Genomic DNA, 26,483 nt, shown 5'->3' on the forward strand with positions numbered 1-26,483 from the left:
TTGCCATCTACTCCCTTGGAAAAGCAGACAAACTGTACTCAGAGGCCTCCACCACTAACACAGTACAGTACACTGTGATTCCCTTGTGAATAACACAGCCAATTAAGCAGCTACAACTCAGGGCTCATGGCAACTCAGGGCCTCAAAGGACTCAATTACTGCTCTCGGTTTGTAGGGACAGAGGGAGAGGCAGAGAGAAAGAGACACGGAGAGACAGATTCCTAAAAAGAGGATTGTGTGGTTTCCCTCTACTGGAGGTAGAGAGATCCTTAGTGCCGTCCATAAGCAACATGGATAATCAAATATCATGATGACAGCATGTTTCCAGAGAATTATGGTGTTAGGCTGTTTGCTTTTTCAAACAGGGAAATGCCTTGTGGGGATTTCCTAGTCAATTTTCTCTTCCTACATAAAGGATAAGAAAAAATGAATATTTGCAAGAAGGTTGAAATAGGTCATTTATCGTCTGCTTTCTTATTGTGTTGAATCACTGTTGCATTTGATGTTATTAGGTACTGGAGCGGGAAGTACCTGCAAGCAAATTAATTCATTCTGTGAACATATTGCTCTCGCTTGTGGCGGGTTTAAATACAGTAGGACCGCCTGTTCAATTAATGTTAACATGGCAGATCATTTCCAGTAATTTCCTGAGGAAGATATTATACGATATAATTAGATGGTCTTGTATCAGACAGTGTAAACAGGGAGGGAGAGAAAACGAATGGAGAACAATGGAAATTATTTCCTGGCAGTAAAGTGAGTTTCTGGCACACATTTGTTTGACAAAGGATGATGGGAAATGTAGTGTAGCGTGTGTAAAATGAAAAGGGGTTATTACTGACATAATGATGTTGGGCTTTTATTTCGGTGTATTGTGGTCCATAATTAGTGGGGATGGTTTGCAATAAAGGACTGCCACCAAAGGCCATTTTGGTATTGAACCAAATCGAAAATTATAGCCTTGAGGAGAAAAGAGAGAAAAGGAATAAGAATGGGATAAAAGGGGGAGTGTAGCAAGTGGAATGATGAAATAAGAAGAGGGAAAAGGTCATCAACTAAGGTCATCTTCGGTCATTCAATCAAGCGCTGGAGCTGAATTATATATGGGAAATTTGCCATTAAAATGAGATTTATGCAATGTATCATTGTTTGGAGCAGAGGGCACAGAGCAGTGTGTTTGTTGTATAAAAGTGTAGAATATAAATATCTGCTGCTTGTGTTTTATTCCTCACTTTGGTCAAACACCTCCACAAACTCTGGGAAGGTTGATTTACAGGTACACTGAGAGTCCATCTGTCCTGGAGTGGACTGTCTGTCCTCCTGCAGATAAAGTTTAGAGTCATCAAACACTGGCCTGTCTGCAAGTTGGCAAACAGGCCAAAACAGGGCCCATTTTATGCACCAGCAAAAAGAGAGATAGCTTAAAGGGAAGTGAGAGTTGGTAAGGTGATGTGTGAGAGTAACTTGTCATATCTGATGGCTTATCCCCGGTTCTTGGTGCTTTCCATTTGTCACTGAATCAACCAGGATTTATGAGCTTCTTCACAGCTACAAATCCTGATTATGGTCCCGAAGATAAAGAGTAACACCAAGGTTTTAAAAGTAGTGTGTTTGTGTGGACGATGGTTTCATTTACCTGAGGTGAGGTGCTGGGGATGTGGAAGAGTGCTCTTATCCACAAATTCAGAATCTTACCTCCTTTGAGTCTTCCAGTGATAGGAACCGACAACATACAAATCAGTGTTTTGTATTCAATCATTGAACACAATAAAGACATACCTTTACTGAAGCGTCTGAATACCCATATGCTATTAAAGTATTTACAGTATCATTACGGATATTTATAGCAGTGTGCAGTCTTAAGATAAACTTAGGACAATACATATGCTACATTGACAAAAAAAATTTAAAGCTGCACTAATCAATATTTTTAAATTAACATGGATCTAATTATGTGTAATGTGAAAAATGTTGCTCACAGAGAGGAACCCACAGAAGAGAATTATCAAACACACATTTTAGTGTCTTTCAGCTCATTGTTGTGATTATATAGCCACAACCTCACTGTTTTGATTCACTCTCATCAACCTTGTTTCCAGCGGCAACAGGCAGCTGTTTCAAACAAAAAAAAGCTCAGATAAACCCACATACGCTACCTTTCAGCACTGAACGGCAAATTAATACCGACTAGGTGGTGAACATGGTGGCCATGTATTTCCCTTAGGACAACACAGAGCTAGAGGGAAAGTAAATATTGGATTTCCCTTGGTCAAGAGGCCAGAAACATGACCCCGAATTAATGTTTAGAACTTCTTCCCAAGTGGCCAAAAATTTTGTTTAAAACTGCTTTAAAACAAACATTTAAAAATAGAAAAACATTATTTACGATTTATGATTGAGGCAAGCCAATCGTTGTACGTTATGAGGTAATTGGCTCCCAGAGAGACCCGGAGTATTGCTATATTTGGGTCAGAGAGATAGAACACTCGTGAGTATGGTGATATTAACTGACTGACTCTGAGATCCTCCCATTGACAACCCAGCAAAAATCATGTGGCATATTTGGAGTTTCTTAAATATATAAATCACGACTAAGCACTCTTTGTCATTAAGGTAATTCAGCATCTCTGAATGTCCTTCAAAGACTTTGCTTCCATCTAAAAGTATACATCCAATGAAATCTGTGTACAAAACCCAGCAGAGAAAGTTCTTCTCCACCTCTGCAGTGGTGTACTACCATACCTCCAAAGATATGTACCCTCCTCCCAGCAGTATACAGATCTCATTAACAGTATTCCCACTTCTCTGGTATTATACACCTCCCAAGAAATCTACCTAATCCCCCCAGTACTGTATAAACTTCTATAATGATGTATCCACCTCCTCTGCAACAGTGGCAACTAGGCAGTTACAGTTACATCCAACATACAGCCCAAAGCTATGCAGTGTGTAGATGGGTACTTTGATGAAAGCTAGCATTATGACAGGGAGTTATGTTAAAGAATAGCAGCAATAAAAGCAGTTTGAGCGTATGATAATAAAAGCCTTAGCTTGCAATGTAACAGACTGCCAGGCTATACCACAGCATTTGCATATTCTAATGAGCCCAATGTTCAGGGTTAGCCGCTTACACTAATGATGCGTTTAGCTCTTAATAAATCAGTTAAGGCAGCTCCCTGCTGGAGCCCAGGGAGCTGCACTCGTGTGTGTGTGTGTGTATGTGTGTGTGTGTGTGTGTGTGTGCGTCTGTGTGTGTGTGTGTGTGTGTGTGTGTGTGTGTGTGTGTGTGTGTGTGTGTTGATCTCACTGTGTGCATATTTTATTATAATGTAGTGTTGTGTATTTGTGTGTGTGCCATTATGCTGTAATTTTGTGAGAATGCATAAATGAGTGAATAAGTCTGTTTGTGAGCACTATAATGTACTTGTTTCTGTCTTAGTGCTTGTGCCAGCATGTGTGGGTTCTTGTCTTCATTTAAATGTGTGTGTGTGTGTGTGTGTGTGTGTTTGTATGTGTGTATGTATGTGTTTGTGTGCATGCCCTTTGTGTGCTTTTGCATATGTGGAAGAGGCAGTAAGTTCTGTTACGCTACTTTGAAGTGTCTTCTTTTGAAGTTGTGGTACAAGCGGCTCGCCTAAAAAAATATTTTGCATTTCTCCACCTTTCACCTCTCAACTTCAAAACTTGCTCTGCTAAGTAATTCTTTCTGTCTTGTATTGTTTTGCCCACTTCGAATTTCATCATATTTTTTGCTGGTTGTGCTTTCATTGCACCTATCTCTCAACGTAACAGTGATGCAAATAACAAGACGGGCGATTGAGAGCATGTATGCGGAACTATGGCTTTTCATATCTTCTGATGTTGAACACTTAAAACTTCCAAAACATGTCAGACAATGAAAATGACTTTGGTAGAGATTCCTGCTGGCTGGTGTGATCGCCACCCCTGCTGACAGCGCTGTCAGGAGCACAGTAACTGACATTTTATCACCGAAGTGGGATTTTCATTGATAGTGACGATTCATTTCCACTTCACAGCCATCAGATGCCAGCAGAGGCACTCAAATGTGACTCCCAGGTATAAATGTAAGACTTGACACGTACGCTGACACATCACGACCAATTTAATGGTTCAGAATAAACCATGCTGAGCGATGTCTACTGGAAACAGGGAAGGAAACACTGTGAGCATATCTTAGTCTAGGATAGTCATCCAAGAATAAAAACAGAAAACTGACCCTCAACGGGTTGTTTGTTTCCCAGCATGACGCTCAGGTTTGGTGCCAGTCTTGAGGCACTGGCAGGTCAGCCAGTTATCTGAACGACATTAGAATCAGTCCTTTTGTCAAAACAGCATTGTGCCATTTACTTGCAGAGAGGGGAATTAAAAAAAAAAAAAATCCTTTCACAATTTCATCATGCCACTGCCAATTTGGCGCAGTGGTGAGTAGAAGGTCGGTGGGCCATGGTTCTATCAGAAGGATTAGTCCACAAATGGGATTACAGGCTTGTATGAAAAAAGGAAGAAAAGGCGGTGGATGCTCAAGCAAGCAAGAGAGCAGAAATATTTAAATGCAGACAGACATATTCAAGTAAAGAGATCATTTTATCATCATTAGTGGGGAAGGGGAAAGGAGGGGAGGAGAGTCTTCAGAGGGATGGAAACTATATGGTGAGATGTGAATTCTGTAGTTTTAATGAAGATTAAAGATTGAAAGATTGGAGTGTGTGTATGTGTAGAAGTGGCATAAAGAACAGTGAAATTATGTTTCATTATATTTTATTTGCATGTTTCATCTTATCTCTGTGTTTTTTGGGGGGGGTTTGTCTACCTTTTTTTTCTTTCTGCCTCTACCTTGTTCGCTGTCTCTCCTAAGTGAGCCAGAATAATATCTGTGAAGATGCACTGGAGTGGAATATCATGGTCACCCATCCGGTGTGACTAGAACACTACAGTAAACCACACACAGGCTCTCTCGCACAGACACACACGCACACACGTACAGTTAAGATGGTGTTCACACACACTGTGAAGTGGGATGGCTGAGACCCACATGGCTTGGAGTGCCAGTGGCGTCTTGCTGCCCTGCCACCATGGCCCCTCTGCATGTAGGTCAGTCTCGGCCGGGGGCACCCTTACCCTCCCTCTCTTTCTCCCTGACTTCCCCCAAACCCTTTCTCACCGGCTTTTTCCTTCTTCACTTTCTTTTGTTTCTCTTTCTACAGCACTAGACTATTTAAAGATTTGGATGGCAAATAACCATATATCAGTTGATGTCTGCGTGTGTCTGTGTGTGTGTGTGTGTGCCTTATGAAATTCAAAATATCAGTGTCTTTTTTTTTGACTTGTTAATAAAGTACAAAAGGGAAAATCACAAGACAACCTCTTCACCTCAGTATTACATTAACATCACTTAACTTATTCCCTAGATGAAAACCTGATGTTCTTTCATTTTTGCAAGTTGTCGCTGTCCTTTGAAAACCATGTATCTCAAAATCATCAGCTTTTCGTGAGCCAATAGAAACAGCCCAGTTTTCAGCAGTGACAATGCATTTTCCAGATAAGGGTTTATTTTGCTTAAGAAGTAGGACAATTTTCTCAGCCCATGAAGCAACACTTAATCCTCCACTTTATCTAAGATATTCAAAATCTTGTGTTGTAAACAACTTTTAATTCTAAAAAAAAAGTGCAGAGTAATGCTGAATAAACACACATTTTGCACACAGAAACCGGCTACATTCCAATACAAATTAGCTTAGATGTCACAGTACAGTATAATTACACATTTAAAAAAGAAATTAGAGGCAAAGGGGTTTAAAGCTGATTCTGATTGAGTATGAGTATTGTAAGCTGAACCAAATATTGGTGCAAGCCTCCTTGATAAGTTCTCTTTTTGCTGATTTACTTATCCAGAACTTTTCAGACCCTGACAGGTGCAGTGACTCTGCACGTCATCTGATGTTCGTCATCTGGTCATGAGCCTCAGCAAGTGATGGAATCATGTGCTTTGCTGTTATTGCACACATGCCAGCAACAACAGAGAAAAGGTCCTTTATAAATCTCATCACCTCAGTGGGGAGGCAGAGGTTGTCAAATTGGGAGGCAGAGCTGGTTTTAAACATCACTCATGAGACGAGGGTGGCATTACGCAGTATAAGGGAATGACGCAATTCACTTAATCACAATCGACCCTCATAAGACTCAGTCAATACCTGCTGTGTACTTTCTTGGGTGAATTCATGTGTGAAACATGGCAGTAAATAATCAGCATGATTCCTTGCGTTTACAAACCATTTAAAGCTGCTACCTGCTGTTGTTATACAGTAGAATTGTGTGGAAATGATTGTTTAGCTGGTGTGTCACTAGCAAAAAAAGTCCATGCAGCAAAATAAACACAGATGATTACACTGATAATTGCCACAACTTTGTTTAAACTCAACCAGTAGAACAGGAATTTGAGGGGAAATTTTGGAGCATTTACTCTTAAAATACAAAAATTACAGCAGTTATAGTTGCAGTTGTACCAGGAAACTATATGCATACTTTATGGAAGATTGGGATCAAAGGCTGCTTTGATTAGGGTGAGGCAATCAATGCTGCTGTGAAATTAGGTTAAGGTTGACATCTGGGTGATTGCTGGACATGTAATTGTTATGTCGTAGTGATCCTACAAGAACCTTTCTCCTAAATGGTTCTCAATTCTTTTCTCTTGGCATCACTAGTGTCAACCTCACTGTCTAACCAGCTGAGCTAATCACCCACTATGCATGTCCTCCTATCTGCTTGTCTAAAGGCCATTACTGCTGTTCAGAACTGCATAGAGAACTCGTGAAAACGGTGCTCGCTCCTTTTCAAATGACTTCCTACAAATTACTGTGGCACCAGGATGCCTTTCATCCTCCCATCGCTTTGCCCTCTGTGCTCTTGATGTGTTTTTTTCTCTCCCCTTTACTCTCCACATCTCACATCCTGATTTTTCTACAATCCCTCATTCACTCTTTAAATGTCTCCATCCCTGTCACACATTTCCCAACATGCTAAATACTTGCGGTTGCTTCTCCTGTTTCCCCCCAGTAGGTGAGATTGTAAATCAAATATTGCATTTTATATCACAGGACAGTGCCTCTTGGGTCGCTTCTTCGTCAATCTTAAAAATAGTAGTTACCTTAAGACAGCAGAGACAGGCTGACAGTGACACACAGAAAATACAAAAAAATCTGAAACAGTTGATGCCACACAGGATAATGTGTTTGTGTTTATGTGACATCTCTATCAGACGGCACTCGGTGTGTTTCTCTCTCTGTCTCTGTGCCCAGGCAAACAGTTGGCGGGGCTGCTACCCTGGGCATCAGCAAAACATGATACCATCCGCTGACGTTCATCACATTACCAATCACAAATCAGAAAATCTAAATTTGTTATTATTATTTAATATACAGCATATGAGATTGCTTACTGTTCTAATAGATATTTCCATTAGCCTCAGCATACATAAATGTAAATTATTTAATCCCTGGAGAAATCATAGCAGCATTTAATGTAACATTTTTATAATAAAACTTTTATGATCTCTCTTGAGGACAAAAAGAAATCTATTTTTCTTTCAGAGATTCCCATTTTCTCTCCCACGGGCTATTTTCTCTGGCTTTCCCTCTGTCATTTTTTATCACAGTGATTTTCTCATCTTTTTCAAAATACTACACCGACATATATCGCCACAAAGCTCCACCCACAATACCTCTCTTTTGTGCCCATCTCGTCCTCATTCTTTCACCACGCTGGAATCTCCTCTGTTGTAATTGCCAGCATGAGTGATGGAGTGTTTCTGTCAGTGTTTGCCTGATAGCTCTGTACACGCACATGCACTTTTGCACACAAGCAATCACTAACACACACACATACACAAGCACAGTCACATTACGTATGTGTGCTCACAGAATGTGCAAACGTTCGCACCCACGGGGACATATGCTCTCACACACACACCTCTGTGTGAAGTAGCTGCAGGTGACAATGAGTGAGCTCTCTATTTCCTCCCTCACTTGTTGGTCTATCTCTCCCTGCTCCATGCTCTCCAGCAGGCCAGAGGCCATCAAACAGTCAGAGCGAGATCCATATCCAGAAACAAACCCCGCTAGCTGTAATCATTGAGTCAAGGGGAAAAAAAAGACATACAGGATGCTCTTTGTGGCTTTCACTGTTTTTTTATGTTGTTGCACTTTTATATTGTACATTTAAAGATTTTTTTAATTGATTTTAGAAGTTTTTATTTTTGCATGTCATAGTGAGTTTATAAAAAAATCTTGGGGCACTCAATCGATTTTACGCAAGAAATCTAGTTTACTCCAAACCAGCCTGTGAAAACAGTTGCAGCCTATGGTGTCTTCTGTGGCTTTGGATTGATCTGATGACAAAATAATGATGATCGATGAAGCCTGCATTACAAACTGAAGGTCTAGGATTCGAAAAAAGTGAGTTTTTAGGAGGCAGAGGAGGTCGGGATATCTCAGCCTCTGCTTCTTTTGAGCACTCTTTTTTTTTTTTTTTTTTTTTTAAATTTGTCTCTTCTCTCGTGAGTCAACTTTAATGCAAAAACTTAAAATGCTGGAGTAACCTTTTAGTGGCAATAATTTTCCAAAGCGCATCATACTTCGATTTTTTTAAATGTAATTTGCTTCCTTTCAGGCAGCCACTGATTTCTAATGAATTCAGTACAGTTTAAGAATAAACTTGAAAAGACTTTGAACTTTCCTGAGATAGCTAATTCATCACAATGAACACATTCATGGCTAGTTTCATTTGTGTAAAAGGTACATCATTGTTGCATGGTAACTGGAGACTTGAGAGTCAATTGCTGAATAGCATCCCATTCACAAGCTTTGTTATCAAAGAATCCAACCTGAAATAGAACAGAAGCAAACATGGACATTATCAAAATGATCATGTCAGTTTTGATTGGATTAGATTTTTCAGCAGCTAATTCTTAAGTTTTAGATTTAAGAGCCTCCCGCCTTCACATTCATGTACCAAGCTGGGAGATTTTTTTTAATCAAGTGTAGTTAATGGGCTGCAACAAGCTCATTGAAGAAGAGAAAATAACAAATTGGCTGACAATGTCCTGCTTCATTCTCTCTGTTTCTATCTTTGTGCATTATGTTTCTCCGTATAATTATTTATGTGTATAAAAAGTTGGAATTTACAACTAGTTAGCTTGTCCCAACTCTTAACCTCCATCTTTCCACCTTTCACCTTTCTTCTTCCTGTTGTGTTCACTAGCCCTCCCCTCTGCTCTCCAGTTATCTCTTCCTTTGATAATTTTATCTTCCCTTCACTTTTTGTTCTCATATCTCTTTGAGGAAATGGGATTGACAACATTTCTCTTACTTCTGTCCATGCCATCACTGCTACCTTCCTTCCATCTATCCTGCTATCCCTTTGTTATTCCACTCATTTCAACTTCCATCTTTCCATCCATACTTCTTGCTACTGTTTTCTCTCCATCCCATCCTTCATTTCTTTCTCCCTCTTCCTTCCATCACTCCCTTCATCGCCTCATCTCACTCTATCTCTCCATAGACAATCTGGCAGCACCGTGCCCGCTCCAGCCCTCCCAGAGTGATCCCGTTAGAGGGCTAATGCTGTGAAAAATGACAGTGAACGGGCACTTTTACTGCCATCACCACCGCTTTGGGGCCGCCTGCCGCCTACAGCCCTGTTGCCTGGCAACTCCCCAGACAGCTTCCCTCCAAAAGGCGCAAGCTCCTGTCTGCTCTGCTGCGATAGAGACCCGAGTCTAATAAGCATTATATCTCATTTTGTCTTATCATTTTGTTGTTAGCGACACAAGTTTGCTTGGAGCTGGGACTATGCAAAGAGCACTGATGCAGAATGTGTCTCTCATACTGAATGAACAAATGATTTGCAAGTAAAGTGTGATTTCTCAGAGCATTGTTGTTTGAATAAGAGATTGCTCAGCCAAAAACATACATATACGTAAATGAGGAAGATGCAGAACATGCAGTAAATCTGTGAGTAGAAAACAGCTGAGGAGCTCAGACCTCATTGCAGTTTGCAAACTTATAACATATAATTAACATGTCATACTATGGTTTTGGTACATTCATGCACAGAGCCTATAATAAATCATTCTGCATGTTAACTGATACTAAACCATGTACCTTCTGTAGTTATAGGGTATAGCCATTGCATAACAATTAATGGATGTCAAAATTTCAGTATAAATAACTGGATTTTTTTGCTTGTCCGTTTAAAAATAAGCCTACAGTACATGATGATGCCTTCGGATCTTTGCACTGAGTAAAGGCAGCACCGATATACAGATTGGTGACAGATTAAAGGAAAAATATGACTAAATGAGTACAGAAATATAACAAAGGCAGTCACAAGGGGTCACTGAATCATTTGATGAAGATGAAAATTATGTGAATTTTATGCTATGGCCTTCACAGTCACCAGCTCTTAACCCAATTAAACATCTATGGGAGATTTTGGAGCAATATGTTCAACAGCGCCCCTCCACCACCATCATCAAAACACCAAATGCCACAGAGCATTGATGCTGTTCTTCTTGCCCTTCTCCGTTTTTAATGGTTTCTTTTCCGAAGATCTGAGTATTTTCTAAGAAGACTGGAAGGCGAAAAGAAGAGAAGACTGTCTCTTCATCTTGCATGCCACACCTCCCCTACTATAGTTCAAAGTGGACAGTACCACGCAGAATAATTATCTTCATTGTTTACATAAAATATAGACATTTATCACTTAAATTGACCAGAAATGATTCCTGCCACTAGCCTCTACCCAGAGACTTGGCCAGATCAGAGCATCTCATGCATAACTGATGAATGGATTCTCTCATGCTCAATCCAAACACACTGCTTAAGTTAAAAATAAAGTGGAATATTATAAAAGTGGAATATTATGTTCATGAAGAGGTTACCTGTAGGTGTTCATTGAAAAGGTCACACTTCAGTGTCAGGATCCCTCTCCTGTTCTGTGTCAACTAATTGTGGTTCCTGTCTGTGAGTCATCTTCTGCCCCACTTTCCTGCATTTCCAAGTCCTTAATAGCTTTTAAGGTTTCTTTTCAGTTAAAAGCTCATATGTAGAATATAACATTCGTTCTGTTGCTTTGCATCTTTTCGCCATACAGGAATGCCTTCTTTTGGCATGTTTTCGGACAACGCGGGTCAGCAAAGCCACCACCAGCCAAAGGTGGTGTTGCAAAGAGTGCAACACCATCAAGGGTATGATGGCTTACAAGGAGCTGTCTTTGTGTCTAGGCAGGTTCCATTCATTTGGCAGTATGCGCTCAAGTTTTGAGCATTGTTTTTGATTGGTTCTCTTGTTTGAATTTGCACCGCCTCTTGCCAATCAAATCGATGCATATTGTTCTAAGCATAAGTAATCAAATGTAATGAGTTACATTACTTTGATAACAGGGTAACAAGTAATCTGTAACCTATTACATTTCAAAAGTAACTTCCCCAACACTGGACATGAGTGACGCAGTTGCCACGGGAACTCTCAGAAGGGCTTACAAGAGGGCCTTGACAAAGTGTGTGAACTCACTGCCACTGAAGGAATCCTCTCTCTTTAATGCATTTCAGTTTCGACACATCAGAGGTTTTGGAGATGTTCCGCAGATGGCAGAAAAGATCACTTTACACCACAGTTGTGTTTGTGTTTGGGGGGGTGGGAGTGTTCTGCCTGCTATATTGTCGCTGTGCCTTTTTTGCCAACTGCGTGTGATGTGCAACTGCATACGTAATCCTTTGCAAGATTGAATGTTGAACGCATTAGACAGCTGAATGAGAAACATTTTGTGAAAGCTGAGACACAGGAAATAGATGCTGTGGGAATTAAAGCTAGAAAACTATAATACAACACTTCATGGATATGCAAAAGTTATACGGTAGGGACCAATTTCCCTACTCTATTGGGTGAATCAGTGTAGCTCTTTAAGCACCAATTTCCCATTTTAAGTGATCATCCTATAGAGGACCACTAATGTAAATCCATCAAGGTTATAGAGGCACGCATGAATAGCTACAATTTCCATTAATGTGAGCTGAATGGAGAATATGGAGGTAAAAATGACTGGGGGAAGAGGTATTTTGCATCACATTGAGGAATGTGTGTGTGCAAGTGTGTGTTTATCAATGGTAGAGAGCATTTACACGAGGCACATTAAACAAAGTACACACTTGGTGTATGTATGAGGATGACAACAAAGATAATATTTCAGTATTTTCCCTCTTCTCATCTTTCCTCATCTTGCTTTTTGCCTTAAAGGAATTTGCTTATGAACTGAATTTCAGCAAAACACTATATTGTAGATGCCTACACACACCCACACGCACGCACACACACACTATCTGCTCAGCCATTAGACATGTCTTACTGTAAATAAGCCTGAAGAGACACACACACACACACCTAGAGAGCAGCATGGCATTATGCCCAGCCCTGCCCAGATGTCCCACACTTGATATATTGGTAGGGCCTTAGATAAATCCATGCAGGCCAAACTAATGCTCTTCTTAAAACCTTTTTAAAGCTTTGCCTAACAAAGGGTGGGAAAGAGAAGAGGAAAGGTGACGTATTTTAGCGTATTAATATCCACCTCAGGTGCTAATTTGCCCCGTAAGTCACCTGTGTCACCAACTGAGGTGAGAGACAAGTGGAAATGAAACAAAAGCGAGAGAAATAGAGAAACGGGGGCAGGATGAGATGGAGATAGCGTGACGGAGACTGAGTTTGAAACAAGAAAGAAAGGAGGAGGTGTAAATCATATTAATGAATAAGCTTCATTAGTCGTGCCCATTAGCGTCCTAAGCACGGATTAATTTAACTTCAGCCGACTTTGGAGGAGCCCAGTGGCCATGATGGGACACAGTTTGATTACACGCCTGAATGTTTGATCACTGACACCCTTCATTCTGACTAGCAGCGGACAATCTGTCCAGCTTTTGTACCTGAATGTGAAGCAAAGAACACCTGCAAAGAGAATATTAATGTGGAAACACTTCATAGACTTTCTGAGGATTTGGTTTTCTATCTTGGTTTTATTTTTCCTCGAGGAAAATGCTGCCTTATGTGTTCCCAAAACATTTAAAGTACTTTTTTTGGGTGTTGTACTCAACTATCTTCCTCTCTTTCTGCATTTGTTTGTGTTGTCAACAGGCGGACCCCCAAGGCCGAGACATAGCCATCCGTCCCTTCTTGGAGCACTGTGAGAACACCCACATGACCATTTGGCTGGGTATTGTCTATGCCTACAAGGGACTGCTAATGGTGAGAAAACACAAAATTTGATCATGTACTCACAATCTGGACACACACATAAATACACACTTATACTCTTCTAAATGTAAATGGTTGAAGCCTGATGCCTTTTTTTCTTAATATTGTTGCCATATAGGATAAATATTTCCAAACTGTGTGACAGAAATAGGTTAACAGTTCTGCAAGCCTTCTGTTCATACTGCCATTGAGAGGCCAGTGCTCGCGGATGTAGGCCACCTCTACCGATGGTGATTCTAGCAAATGCTTGCGCTTTCCCCAAGCAACTCATGGAGCTTCAGACTGCTGTGAGGTACCTCTGTGAGTATAGGGAAAGTTGTTTGCTGCGCTTTACCGAAACATGGCTCAAGGAGACAACTCCACACTTCAGGTCACAGGGTTTAGGGAACCTATAAGACTGGACTGTCACAGGTAATGGGTGGTGGGGGGGCGTTTATGTCTATATTTATGAGAGATGGAACAGCAACTGCACACTCAGGGACTCTTATTGTTCGGAGGACATTGAGCTTTTATCCCTGTCATTTAGACCTTTCCACCTGCCCGGGGAGTTTCAGCAAGTGTTTATCACTGTTCTATATATTCACCCCCATGCTATCACCAAGACTGCAGCAAGTGTAATATATGACACAGTGGCTAAGTTAGAAAACATTGCACCTGATGCCCCTAAGCTTATACTCGAGGACTTCAATGGCTGTGCCCTAAAAAATGTGATGCTTAACTTTTACCAATACGTTAATTGCGGGGAGAGGACACTTGACTTGTGCTTGAGTAATATTAAGGATGCTTATAGGGGCTATCTGAAACCACCCGTTGGGGGCTCGGATCACCAGATGGTCCACCTGGTTTCCTCACTACAAACAGGCTCAAAACCAGCGAGCCTGAGCTAAGAACTCTTAAGAAGTGGAGTGTTTTTCCAAATGATAAACCTTGGGTAAATAGGGAACTCAAAGTAGCACTGAAAAAGGAAAAGTGGGCTTTTCAACAGGGGGATGTGTCCTCAACAAAAGCTATACAAAAGGAAATAAAGCAAATAACCAAAGATTGCAAGTATAAAAACAAGTTGAAGATTGAGGGGAAGATGAGGGGTAATGATTTAAGTGGAAGGTACACAATGGTAGGAAAGGAGGAGAAGAAAAGTGTTAGGAACAATGGGGATGATCTGACCTTTGCTCATGACTTAAATACATTCTATGCTAGGTTTGATATTTCAGATTTCCCCACTGAGTGTAAAGTAATTAGGCAACAACTTGACTGTAGCCAGCACTAGGTCATAACAGCTGAGGTTTGTAGAACATTTAAAAAGATCAATCCAAGAAAGACAGCTTGTCCTGACAGGATCAGAGATAGGGTTCTGAAGGAGTGTGGTGAACAACTTAGCCCTGTGTTTGGACAGCTTTTTGACATGTCACTTGATACACATCATATCCCCAGGGCATGAAAACTTCACTCATAGTGCCGGTACCAAAAATGTCAAAACCGTCTCTTTTGTTTTAAATGATTATTGACCAATTGCTTTAACATCAATTGTAACGAAGAGCCTCGAGAGGATTGTTTTAAACCATGTCCTTAGGGAAGTGCAACATGAACTTAACCCCTTACAATTTGCATATAGGAATGGGAGTTCGAAGGATGCTCTTTTTGTATATGCTGTATAATATTTATTGTCATCTTGATTAGCCCATACGATATGCTTGCGTTCTTTTTGTAGATTTTTTGTCTGCATTTAATACTATGAGACCCCACATTATGATGGAGAGATTGCTGCAGTTAGGAGTAAATAGTAACATCATCAGATGGGTAGAGTCCTTTCTGACTGACGGATTACAGTGTGTCAGAGTAAATGGGGCAGTGTTCTCCACAGTTTCTTCAACAAGGGAGCTCCAGTTTTATTTACCCTCTACATACAAATGAACGTAGAGGCATCTGATCATGTTACTATTAAATTTGCTGATGACACGGCGATGGGTTTTATTCAAGAAGATGATGAAACCAGCTACTGGGTGTGGGTAGATCAGTTTGTTGGTTGGTGCAGGTTCAGTTTTTTTTTCATTTGAACATCAAGAAAACTAAAGAAATCATCTTGGATTTTAGGAATGGTAACAACACCCACCAACAAATGACTATCGATGATAATATTTGAATATTTAAATTCAAAATGTCACTACAGGGTTCAAGCCATTAGGCTGTACGTGGACATGTGGTGTACGAACCAAACTGCCATACTGTATTTCTAAAAATTTTCCATTTCCCCATCACATGATGTGTGTGACAACCTCCGTGAAGTAGGAGCAACTATAAATTATTCAAACCTCACCACATTCATGGTGAGGCAAAGGAGAAGGAGTGAGACAGAGCAGTAAATCATCCTGAGCAGATTGAGAGGATGTTGAGTAAGAAATACTACAGAAAAATGTCAAAGACAGAGAGATGGAAGGAGTGAGAAAATGGTAACAAGAAAAATGTCTTTGATGTAAAATCATGAGACAGGAACAAAGAAAGGGGGAGTGTAGGAAAAAGTTTGTATGGAGTGATTGACAGGAGCCCTCATCTGTGTGTGTGGCACAGAGAGAGAGAGAGAGCAAAGCAAAAAGCATTAAGGCTTGAGTCATCCCTGCCTTCACACACACACACACACACACAAGCTCTCATATGAATACGCACATGCGCATTTCACCGTAACCTCACATTCGTGCACACACGCATACACACCTGAAGTGCACTAATCCTTGATGACTGCTCTTTTAATTCTGCTGCTTGTCATTCCACGAACTCTCATTTAGACTTAGAATAAGCAGGCAGGACACCTTACACAGCACACAGTGAATTATTCAGCAGGCCGTGCAGGCTGCTGCTTCTACACCTCTAATGTCCCAAACAAACAATTCACTCTCACTAAATGCACATTTTACAAGCATGAAACCTACGGCTGCTCTAAATGAGGCTCTTTTATGGGCAGAAATATGTGTCACTAGAAACTGAATTTGAATTATTTATATTTGAATTTGAATCGCCTCAACTTGAATAATTGCATTGAAAAACTGAATCTGAATAGCATAATTTGAAATTAGTTTGGAACTGAATTCCATTAAATTTGAAACTGAATGTAATATCATGAAATTTAATTCAGTTGCTCTGAAACTGTATTTGACCCAAATTGAAGATTCAACTATCTATATGCTTCCACATTCAGTTCTCACAATTCAAATTCAGTTCATTGAGACACACAACCAGTCATTGAGGAAGAGCAGATTCACAGAACTCTTCTGTTTAGACTAGCAGCAGCAAAATGGGAGAAAAGGGCATTGTTTCAAATAGTGAGGATAGATGATACTGTTGACTAACTGTGTGCAATGAAATGAGTTGAAACCAAAGTCAAATACTACCTTCAGTTGTTCAGAGATGTCTATTTAACTTCTTATTCAACATTTTTTGTTTCTCTTTTTCCCTGACAGTTGTTTGGCTGTTTCCTGGCATGGGAGACCAGGAATGTGAGCATCCCTGCTCTCAATGATAGCAAATACATCGGGATGAGTGTGTATAACGTCGGCATCATGTGCATCATCGGTGCTGCAGTGTCTTTTCTGACCAGGGACCAGCCCAATGTCCAGTTCTGCATTGTGGCGCTGGTCATCATCTTTTGCAGCACCATCACGCTTTGTCTGGTCTTCGTTCCCAAGGTCAGTCTCTGTGTGAAAGAGGAGTGTGTGTGAGCAGAAGTGGATAACTCTGCATTGCCAAAAACTAGAGTCTTTAATTATCACCACATTCACACACCACGCTTCACTAAGTCCTGGAAGCTAAAAATGCAGCGTAAACAGTTATGTGTGGCTTTCTTAGACTATTTGTAATTTTATCCCTGAGTGCAGCTGTGACTAATACCCATAAATACCCAATCTTCCAGTTAATCACCATGAGAACCAACCCAGACGCAGCCACCCAAAACCGAAGATTAAAATTCACCCAGAACCAAAAGAAGGAAGACTCCAAGACCTCCACCTCCGTCACCAGCGTCAACCAGACTAACACTTCGCGACTGGACGGGCTTCAAACTGACAACCACCGGCTCCGCATGAGGATAACAGAGGTCTGAGCCAAGGATGTTCTATTTAACAATCAGCATTTTACAAGACAGGACAGCGCTGCTTGGGCAGTAGTGTTTTTAATGAAAGTTAAGGAAGAGAATAGTGTGATGTGGACTGGCAGAAACCCAGGGTAGAGTCTGGATTAGGTGTCTTTGGTAGTTTCTATGACAAGACGTGGGGGATCCATTCCAACTCCTGAGAGTAGAGATCAGAGGAGTTGCAGAGGGAATGCAAAGCAACTACTTTTGAACAAAGAATGTTAGTTAACAAAAATGTATTGATAATTAAAGCTGCAAGCAGCATTGGTCAGGACCTCGCACTCTGGCCCGTCGGGATCAGATCATTTTGCTTTTTTAAAATGAGGGATATTTCTTATAAGTGTAATGTGCTTTTATTTTGAAAGTTTGATTGAAATGTGTACTGTCAGGTGTGTAGAGACAATAAGTAACTGCAGCTGGACACAGAAAAATACTCATATATTTATTTGAATGGAGAGTGTGAGCGAACCCGCACCTTTTTGAACATTTACTGCTTCCACATAGTTTTAGATACAGACTTCATTTGAACGAGACTTTGACCTATAAATCTTGAATTTACATGTGTTTTTTATCTTTTATTGTTTTTGAGATATTAGAGTGTGAGTTTTAAAGTCTTTTTTTGCTCCTCCTGTGATTTTATAATGAGTGTGTATTGCGGAGTGTTTCACAGCACTGAAGGAGTGACATCACCAAGAGCAATTGGAGAGGAGGATTTTAGAGTATGCTTTTTGTGAAATATCCTCATAAATCCCATGACCTTGGCCAAATCTTACATTTTAAATCATATTTTAGTAGGAAATTTTGTTGCGATTCCATTGATACAGGTTTGAAAGTGGTCAAACTTATAGTTTAGACGTCAGAAGCCTCTGTTTGACACAAAGTTCATACCTCCCTATTGTTTTACATTGTAAGGGTGATGTGGCACTGCAACTTTCAGGGCTTATAAAATCCAAACCGTTCAAGTTATTACAAAGTTTTTAAAAAAAAATTTCAGCACAGTGTAATAAGTCATGTATTAAAGTTTGAAGCCGATACAATTAACACCCTCGGAGGAGAAAGCGTTTGTTCGGGGTCCAAAATCGGAGCAAAGTCTTACTTTGAAAGTCTGATTGTGGACTTCCTATTGGATTTAGGTCAGGGGTGTCAGCGTATGATTTGTAGGTCTTGGTGAGATGAATAATTGAGTTTTTGTTTGATCTCTCTACGACATTCCACATGGGCTCTGGCGGCCATTTTACTTACATAGGTGGCGCTAGAGAGCACATTTTGGCACTTTAGGGATTAATTTTTACATTTTATCAAATTTTTCACCAGATCTGATGTGTGTGCCAAATTTGGTGAGTTTTTGAGCATGTTTAGGATGAAAGAAACAAACACGAAAAACACTAGGGTCCTTAGGCAAGGACTACTGTTTTACAGTTCAACAACAAGAGACGGAAGAGTAAATGATTCAACTCTGTTGAACTTAACACATCAAAAACACTTCCTGTCCTGTAGCCAGTTCTTTTACAAATATCATCCATTTCATAAATTATGTGTTTTTACTAAGGGGGTCTATGAGCCAAGCTGTACGTTTCTCTCTGATTCATTTCTTTAAAATGTTCAGTAATACTGACATTGAGTGACATTTGGAAAAATCCATGAGCAATCACGTTGACTTTCTTTCAGATCTCTCAGAGATGAATTACTGCTGTTGTCCTTGCTTTTGTTCATGGCTGCAGCAAATGAAGAGCTACTGTAGTCAGACACTCTTGGAGGACAATTAAAGTTATTATGTCTTTGGCAGACAGCAGTCTTCAACATTTAACAGTGTGTTTTGTTATGTAAAGAAGCAGTTGCAGGATTTTGTTCTACATAGATCAGACATATTTGGCTGGTAACCTTGTAATCCACTTATGATCAGTTGTTAGTGAGTGATTTATGCAAACCTGATGCCATAAAAGACAGTTACGTACTGACTTTTTCCACATATAAACAATATAGTTGTTAATATAATAATTCTCTTTTCTTGAAATAAATAAATAAATAATCCTTTCTCTGTTTGTTTTTGTAAAAGCTGGACAAGGAGCTGGAGGAAGTGACCATGCAACTGCAGGACACCCCAGAGAAAACTCCCTACATCAAACAGAACCATTACCCAGACGCCAACAACATCCTCAGCATACGTAACTTCACAGATGGCAAAGGTAAGATGTTGGCTGGTATGGTCATGTATCACAGTCCTGTTAGGCTCTCTGAGTGAGTCTGTTACCTGAAATTTTTTGGAAATACAGCCTCACTCCGAGTGATCAGGAGAAACAATGCTGATGTAAGGTGGGTGTCAAGTAACGCACTACTCCAATGACGTGCATGATGATTTCCATTGCAATCAACCAATGGAAAATCCAAGATGGCATATAATTTTTACTGGAAACAAGATAGCAGTAGGTTATTAAGATGTATTTATCTAATTAATCTGACTTAATTGTATGAAAACACCTGTGTGGAACAAATTATTTAATGCACCACAGATGCAACAGTTCTGTATTTTATAATTCAGTCCAGTCTCACAATACATGAAGCTTCAGTGTGATGCAATACTGTTGTATATGCAGTAATATGTAATGTTTACCTCTGTAATGTGGTTCACTTTTGCACATATTGGTGCACATTTTACTTATATAAATAGAATTATGTACAGTACCAGTCAAAAGCTTTCTCATTCAAGAGTATGGGAAGATGTGTCCAAACTTCTGACTGGTGCTTTACATTAAAGTGGTTTACATTTACACGTATGCTATATTTGCATATTCAGTGGCTTCAGTGAAGGATTCTAATGCCGCGTTTAGAACAGCAACTTGAAGGAATATTTTTATGGGTTTTTTTCCATTTCTGGAGCTCCAGTCAGCTGGAGGTGACGACCGAACCCAGGAGCGCTCTGTCTGACAGCAAGTCTGTGACGTCTCTTAGAATGAGTCATGAGATTAACGACAGTACCTGAATACTCCACTGCTGCCTGGCAACTTTTACACATACTGGAGCCACACTTTTATCAAGTCTCCCACCTTTCTTATACAGCCAAAAATGGGTCCACACTCGATTTTGCAGTTAATTATTTGGTGTTTGGGGTGTCGTTTAATATCTGTTGAACTATCTACTTGAGAAAACGGTGGCAAGAAGAGCTCAGAACGGGGAGGGAGCAGCAGGGGAGACACACATATGGAAACACAAGGAATAAGCTTAATTATCATCATCGTGTCATATCTGTCTTTTCCAGTAGAGAGACGCTGTGTCAATTTACCCTCCCGACTTCTGCTTCATACAGGCTGTTTATTTGATGCAGCTGTATCTTTGACATTATGAAGCCCGATGCCTCAAATCGAATCACTGAATTGTTACAACCCAGCAGCGTCGCTTTGCATTAGGCACCATTTTAACAAATGCAGGGTGATGTTGATGTACAGCAGCCAGACTCAACTCATCTGATGCACACGCCAGCACGGAGCCACTCTCAGGGATGTCTAATGGATCCGTCTGAGTTTGGGAAGGTAAAAGAGTGAAACAGCTGCACTCGTTCTGCGGATTGGGAGCACAGCGTGCTGGAATTGTTTGAGAAGTTCCTCATCTGTGAAAGTTCATAGTTACACAATGAACTGATGGAAGTTAATGAGCACATTCACAGAGCAACGTCTCTGCTGCTTCTTCTTTGTGCTTTAGTTTGTACTCCACTTCCTTCTGTTCCTCCTTCTTCTATGCCTTTTATCTTTTTGTATCTGCACACATATAGAAACACACACTGCTTAAAACACAGACATAAACACCGCCTTGTTTTAGTCCAAATGGTGTCTGGCTTTAAATTGATATGAGGTGGGGGGTTGATTTAATGTAGATTTGAAATCAAAACATGTCTGTGTTGTTGCACAGTTGGTTGATGAAGCAGTTCAATGTTGTGTTTAGGGAACACAGAGCGAGATGTCAGTGCCAAGATGTTTTAAATTAGTAATTAATTAGTAAATGAGCTACCATCTGTGAGATTTTTGACCTTCTTATATTTATCCTTTAAGGAATCTTAACCAGCATACTGCACCAAATACTTTTCAGTGATTTGAAAGGTTTTACTTGATAACTGTTATAGCTCTGTGCTCTGTGCACTGTATTAATTTACAATGTATCACGGCTCACGTGTGCCCTTTAAAACCTAAACCCTTAGACTATATTTTCAGTAATCTTGAAATGATTTTAAAAATGTATAAAAAATAATGACGTCAGCTGACAATACTTACAGTAATTAGCATATCTCTCTGTAGTACTGGCGGCAGCTGGCAGCTGGTCAGCAAATCAGGCTGTTTAGTGAAGCAAAATTCAAATTGTGTGGGCTCATAGAAATACATTTATTTTAGACTGAATCTTTGCATTGACTCTCTTAGTTGTCAGGGGGATAACAGAGACACATACAGCCAAATACCTTTCTGTATAAATATTCATTTACAGAGAGATTTTTAATAGAAACATAAAAATAATGTGACTCACAATCTATATCTGTCTTCTCCGTTAGTTCTAGATTACTAAATACAGTCACATTTTCAAATCTGTGCTGGGTAAAGGAACAAATACCTGCATCTTCCCCTGACCAACAGTTGGAGATAGCAGCAACAAAGACCACAGCACATGAGGAACTGGTCATTTTAAGTAGGGAGGAAAAGGAGAAAAATACAGAAAGCTAAAAGCAAAAATATTGGCAAAGCAGAGCACTTCCAAAAATTGAAAAAGGTTCAACTTCTCTGTAAGGCTTAGAGAGACATAAGCTGGTTTTTTTGTTTGTTTTTTTTTGTGTGTTTTTTTTCTGTAATATCTCTCACAACAGGAAAAAACAAGGAATAAGTGCTGGTAGAAAAATTATCCTTTTAATGAATGAATTTTGTTAAATAATCCAGTATCTGTAGCATAAGGATCAGAAACAACAAAGCAACAGAAAGTGGCAGTCTAATGTGAAGTCTTACTCATTATATAGGTACCTACTCCTGATCATATCAAGTCTTTTTTACCGTCCTCAAGTAATATTTTGAACCGACAGAAGTAACATTCAGTAGAAACTAGCTGGCTCTCTGTAAGTAATCTAGTCCTCTAGTGAGGAAGCATAACATACTAATTTTGGGATTCCCAAAATATTTTATTTTCAAAGTAAAATTTATGAAATGATTCATTTTTCATTTGTATGCATAAACAAGAGGTTTTGTCTAATAGAGGGCCTTTCAATTAATTCAATTAATTACTCAGTACTGTAGAATAAAAGAGAGAAACACAGAGAGGGCTAGAGAAAAAGAGAAACAGAGAGAGAGAGTACAAGCGGAATTGAAATGGAATTGAACCTGAATGAGTACTGAGCTACTCCTCTGTTGCTGTAGAGTTTGCATTTGGCTGAACAGAACAAGCATGAAAGGTCACTGAGGTCCTTGATCATGTGTCACTTACATACTACATACAGTCTATGCAAGTGAGCTGTTACAAAACAGTTGGAGAGAAACATATTCAGTCTCCAGGTTGTTGAAATGTCCTCGATAATGATCTTTCGAGGAGAGTTTTAAGAAAGAGAGTTCAGACAAAGAGAGACAGCACATTACTGCAGGTGCTGCTCACAAATGTGAATCTGACACACATTATGGAAATAAAATCACAGGTCATTAAGCCCCCTTTAAAGATCACCAGCATATAAACTTTTTCCCAGCCTCAATCTGCTAATGCTTGACAGTCATCATCATCATCGCCAGCTCCTAACTGTAGTCATCAGTATTCATAAGAGAGCTGGTCTAAATGTATTGGGGGCCGTGAATGAGTGGCTGTTATAAGAGTGGAACGCCATGTCAACAGCGATTACGCTTACTCTCAAAGGGTGAGAAGCAACACTCCACCTCTCTCTCTCTCTTTCTCTCTCTCTCTCGCTCTCTCTCTCTGTCTCTTGCTGTATTCATGAATATGTACCAGCACATGGCGACGCTGGAGAACATCAGCGGATGACAGTTAAGGTGTGGTTTTTCTGACAGATTGGCAGATTTTAGGCTGAGAAGATAGAAGTCATTATGGTACTGATCGACAGCGCTGTGAGCATTTTATATAATGTTTATTTTGGACTATTTGAGCAGACCTACTGTTGAATCAGCCAGGTGTCATCGACCCAAGTCAGTGCCAAACTGCAGCTGCTTGAGACTCACAAATAGTTGTAATTTAAATAAATTGTCATGTTTTTTTTAACTGTTTTTCTGTCTGCACTCTCAATAAATGTGAAACTGTAATGGACAGATATCAAGATTTAGCAGGGCAATTTATTTGACTGAGCACACTGAGCATTTAACTTTAAAAATTTAATAAAATTCTACCTGGAGGCTATAGTGACATTTGAAAAAAACTGAACACTCGTGTGTTGCACGAACACATATTTTGCGTCTGAATCCATAATGAAGTGTATAAATATCTGTGTCTGTGCTTTTAACACAGCTATGAGAAGTACAAGGTTAGGCTTTTTTCTAAATGAAAAGAGGACTAGAATGCTCTAAAATAGTTCAGCGAGCTCTAATGTCCAGTAGGGGCATGGAGAGCTGTGATCAGTGGATAAGGTCAGGAAGTGCTGGGAAATCTGGGACAACTGGAGAGAAAATCTGTAGTGGAAAAAAAAAAGGATCATTCCATTACTCTACAGGTACAGCTCTGGAAAATTGATAAGGTTGTTTACTGCGATTCTTTTTGTGTTTCACCATCATCTGCAACATCAGGAGAAGGCAGAAATCATGTAAGCATGCAAGGAAGCCTTTTTTTTCTCCCCTCCACATCTCTCTCTGGATAAAGGTTCTTTATTTTTTTGTCTTTCTTTTCTTTGCCTCCGTTTCCAATTTTTGAATTTCTCCCACACAGGTGTGAGTTTTTTAAAAGCTGTGCTTAAAATATTTCCCTGCATATGCAGATCTGATTAAATTATCTGTTTCCTTTAGGGGAAGTGGTAACTAACTAGCTTACAGTCAGCTGACAGACATGCTGGAAGGTTTTTTTTTATTTTTTTTATTTTGCAACTATAAGTTGTTTCTCTTACGTATGTTCCATTAAGAGTGAAAACTGCTGTTGAACTATGTTGTGACCCAGAAAAGCGATCTCTAAGTTCAGAGCTTCTAGTAAACACTGGTGCAGATCAGGAATGCACTAAAAATTACTGGTTGCACCAATACGAACCTTCTCAAAGAAGAAATTGCATCTGTTTGGTAGGTGCATATTGACATTCCACACACCCAGGATAAACTGATTTTTATTACTTTTTCAATGGAGTCAGGATGGCATATAAAAGCAAAAAGTATCTTGCATGTTCATGACTACTCTCCCTCCCAAACACAGAAGCAACAAACCTTGGTGCAAATTCAGGCATTTGGTCCTGGGTGTCTGAAAATGCCCCTGGAGTCGTGTCTCATGTGCCAGGCATGTGAGGGATACCACAATGGGACTTCTAACAACTGAGCCATTACGTATGACAGCCCACTTGACACCCTATCATATTTTTTATGATGTCTACACGTGTTTCCATGCAGATGGAGAGAAGTCAATACTGAAGAACCACTTGGAGCAGAAGCCTCAGGCGCAGTGGGGCTCCATGGATCCTTCCAGAATAAACAGAGGTCCCCTGGAGGATATCAACTCACCCGAACAGTGAGATCTCCCTTTTCTTCAGCACCTCTACCCCTGTGTCCCTCCCCCTTCCCTTTTGTCTTGTCAGCTTTCTCATCAGACTATACGTCACACGTATCGCAACCACCAGCAGCTCTCAGGCGGTTGCTCTGGCAACAGAGCCCTGCAAAAGCATGAACCGGCCCTGTACTTTTCTCACCCACGCACATCAACATACATATTACCACATAGAGTGCATGTGTATTCTCCCACCATGCTGGACTTAATGTAGCATGTATGTTCACAGTCAAGCGTGCGCATACACGTGAGCATGTATTCACATGTATACATGTAGCTGATTGATTTGTTGTCCCAACTTGTAAAAGAAGATGGTCTGGGACACTCAAAACACTCATGCGACAAATGCAGATCTACATCCACTTATTATTTATAAGGAAGCAAAGCTGAGGGATGTCGACTTCATCATAGGAGGGGGGCACTTCATGCATCATTGAGAGCTCTCCCTCCCACACTCATTTAACTAGAACCAGGAGAAGGATGAACAACGTAGAGGGACAGATGGATGGAGAGGGGAGAGACAGCAGACAACGGGGGTAAAATATTGAGGAGAGGGCAGTCATAGAGAGAAGATGGATTAAGAGAGAAGGATGTTTAGATAGGAAAGAGAGACAGAGATAATGAGAAGGAGAGAAAGAAAGAGGTAGAGTCTCAGAGAGGCTTATGTAACCAGTGATTTACAGCTCGCATTGGAAGCAGCTCTGAAAATAGACAGGGAGGAGAACAGAAGTAAAGGAACACTCGGAGCTATTCCCATGCCGCATGAATGTTTGATCACATGGAGGGAAGGGAGATGAAGAGGCAGCAAGAGAGAAAGAGAAAGAAGAGGCAAATCTAAAGAAGTTAGAAAAGAGGTATGAAGAGAGTAAAGGTAGAGGAGGACGAACGGTAACACTTTTTGGCATGACAAATGCAAAATCACATACCCGGTGCATCTAACTGTTAAGTGTAGTGTCTTATATGATACACCAAAAACCTCCCCCCCAGAAAATCCTCCATGAGCAAGCAAGACTGTTTCCATCACAAATGGAACAGGTCAGGATAACTGACTAGGCCTGAGGACCATTAATATTTCAAAGTTCACCTAATTAAGAACATTTTTCTAGGTCTATCGTTGAATGGGCTTGAATTTCATTCCCCCCTTTTAATTTTTTACATAACTGGCATTTGGTTATGTAATTTCCTCGCAAACGGCTGGCATCAGGCACTGGCACTGGCACTGGCGGGGTAGGGTGCGAACTGTCACACCAGGCGGAAGCATGAAATGTTCTTTTTGTCAGATGATCCCAGATGCTGGGAGGCACGGTGGATTAGGAGTTTAGCAAGGAGGGAGAGGAGCG

At 40.3% G+C, this 26,483-nt stretch overlaps 1 protein-coding gene across 1 annotated transcript in view; it reads left to right on the forward strand.

Annotated features, from left to right (window-relative positions):
* The window catches only part of gabbr2 (gamma-aminobutyric acid (GABA) B receptor, 2), a 194,025-nt gene that overhangs the window by 162,610 nt on the left and 4,932 nt on the right, over positions 1-26,483 (forward strand). The window contains exons 14-18 of the mRNA XM_067613227.1: positions 13,203-13,313; positions 16,775-16,999; positions 17,224-17,406; positions 19,499-19,628; positions 24,990-25,107. Coding sequence (XP_067469328.1) covers positions 13,203-13,313; positions 16,775-16,999; positions 17,224-17,406; positions 19,499-19,628; positions 24,990-25,107 — 767 coding nt within the window. The remainder of the gene's footprint in view (positions 1-13,202; positions 13,314-16,774; positions 17,000-17,223; positions 17,407-19,498; positions 19,629-24,989; positions 25,108-26,483) is intronic.

Source organism: Thunnus thynnus, chromosome 15, assembly GCF_963924715.1.
Source record: "Thunnus thynnus chromosome 15, fThuThy2.1, whole genome shotgun sequence".
Classification (NCBI taxonomy): domain Eukaryota; kingdom Metazoa; phylum Chordata; class Actinopteri; order Scombriformes; family Scombridae; genus Thunnus; species Thunnus thynnus.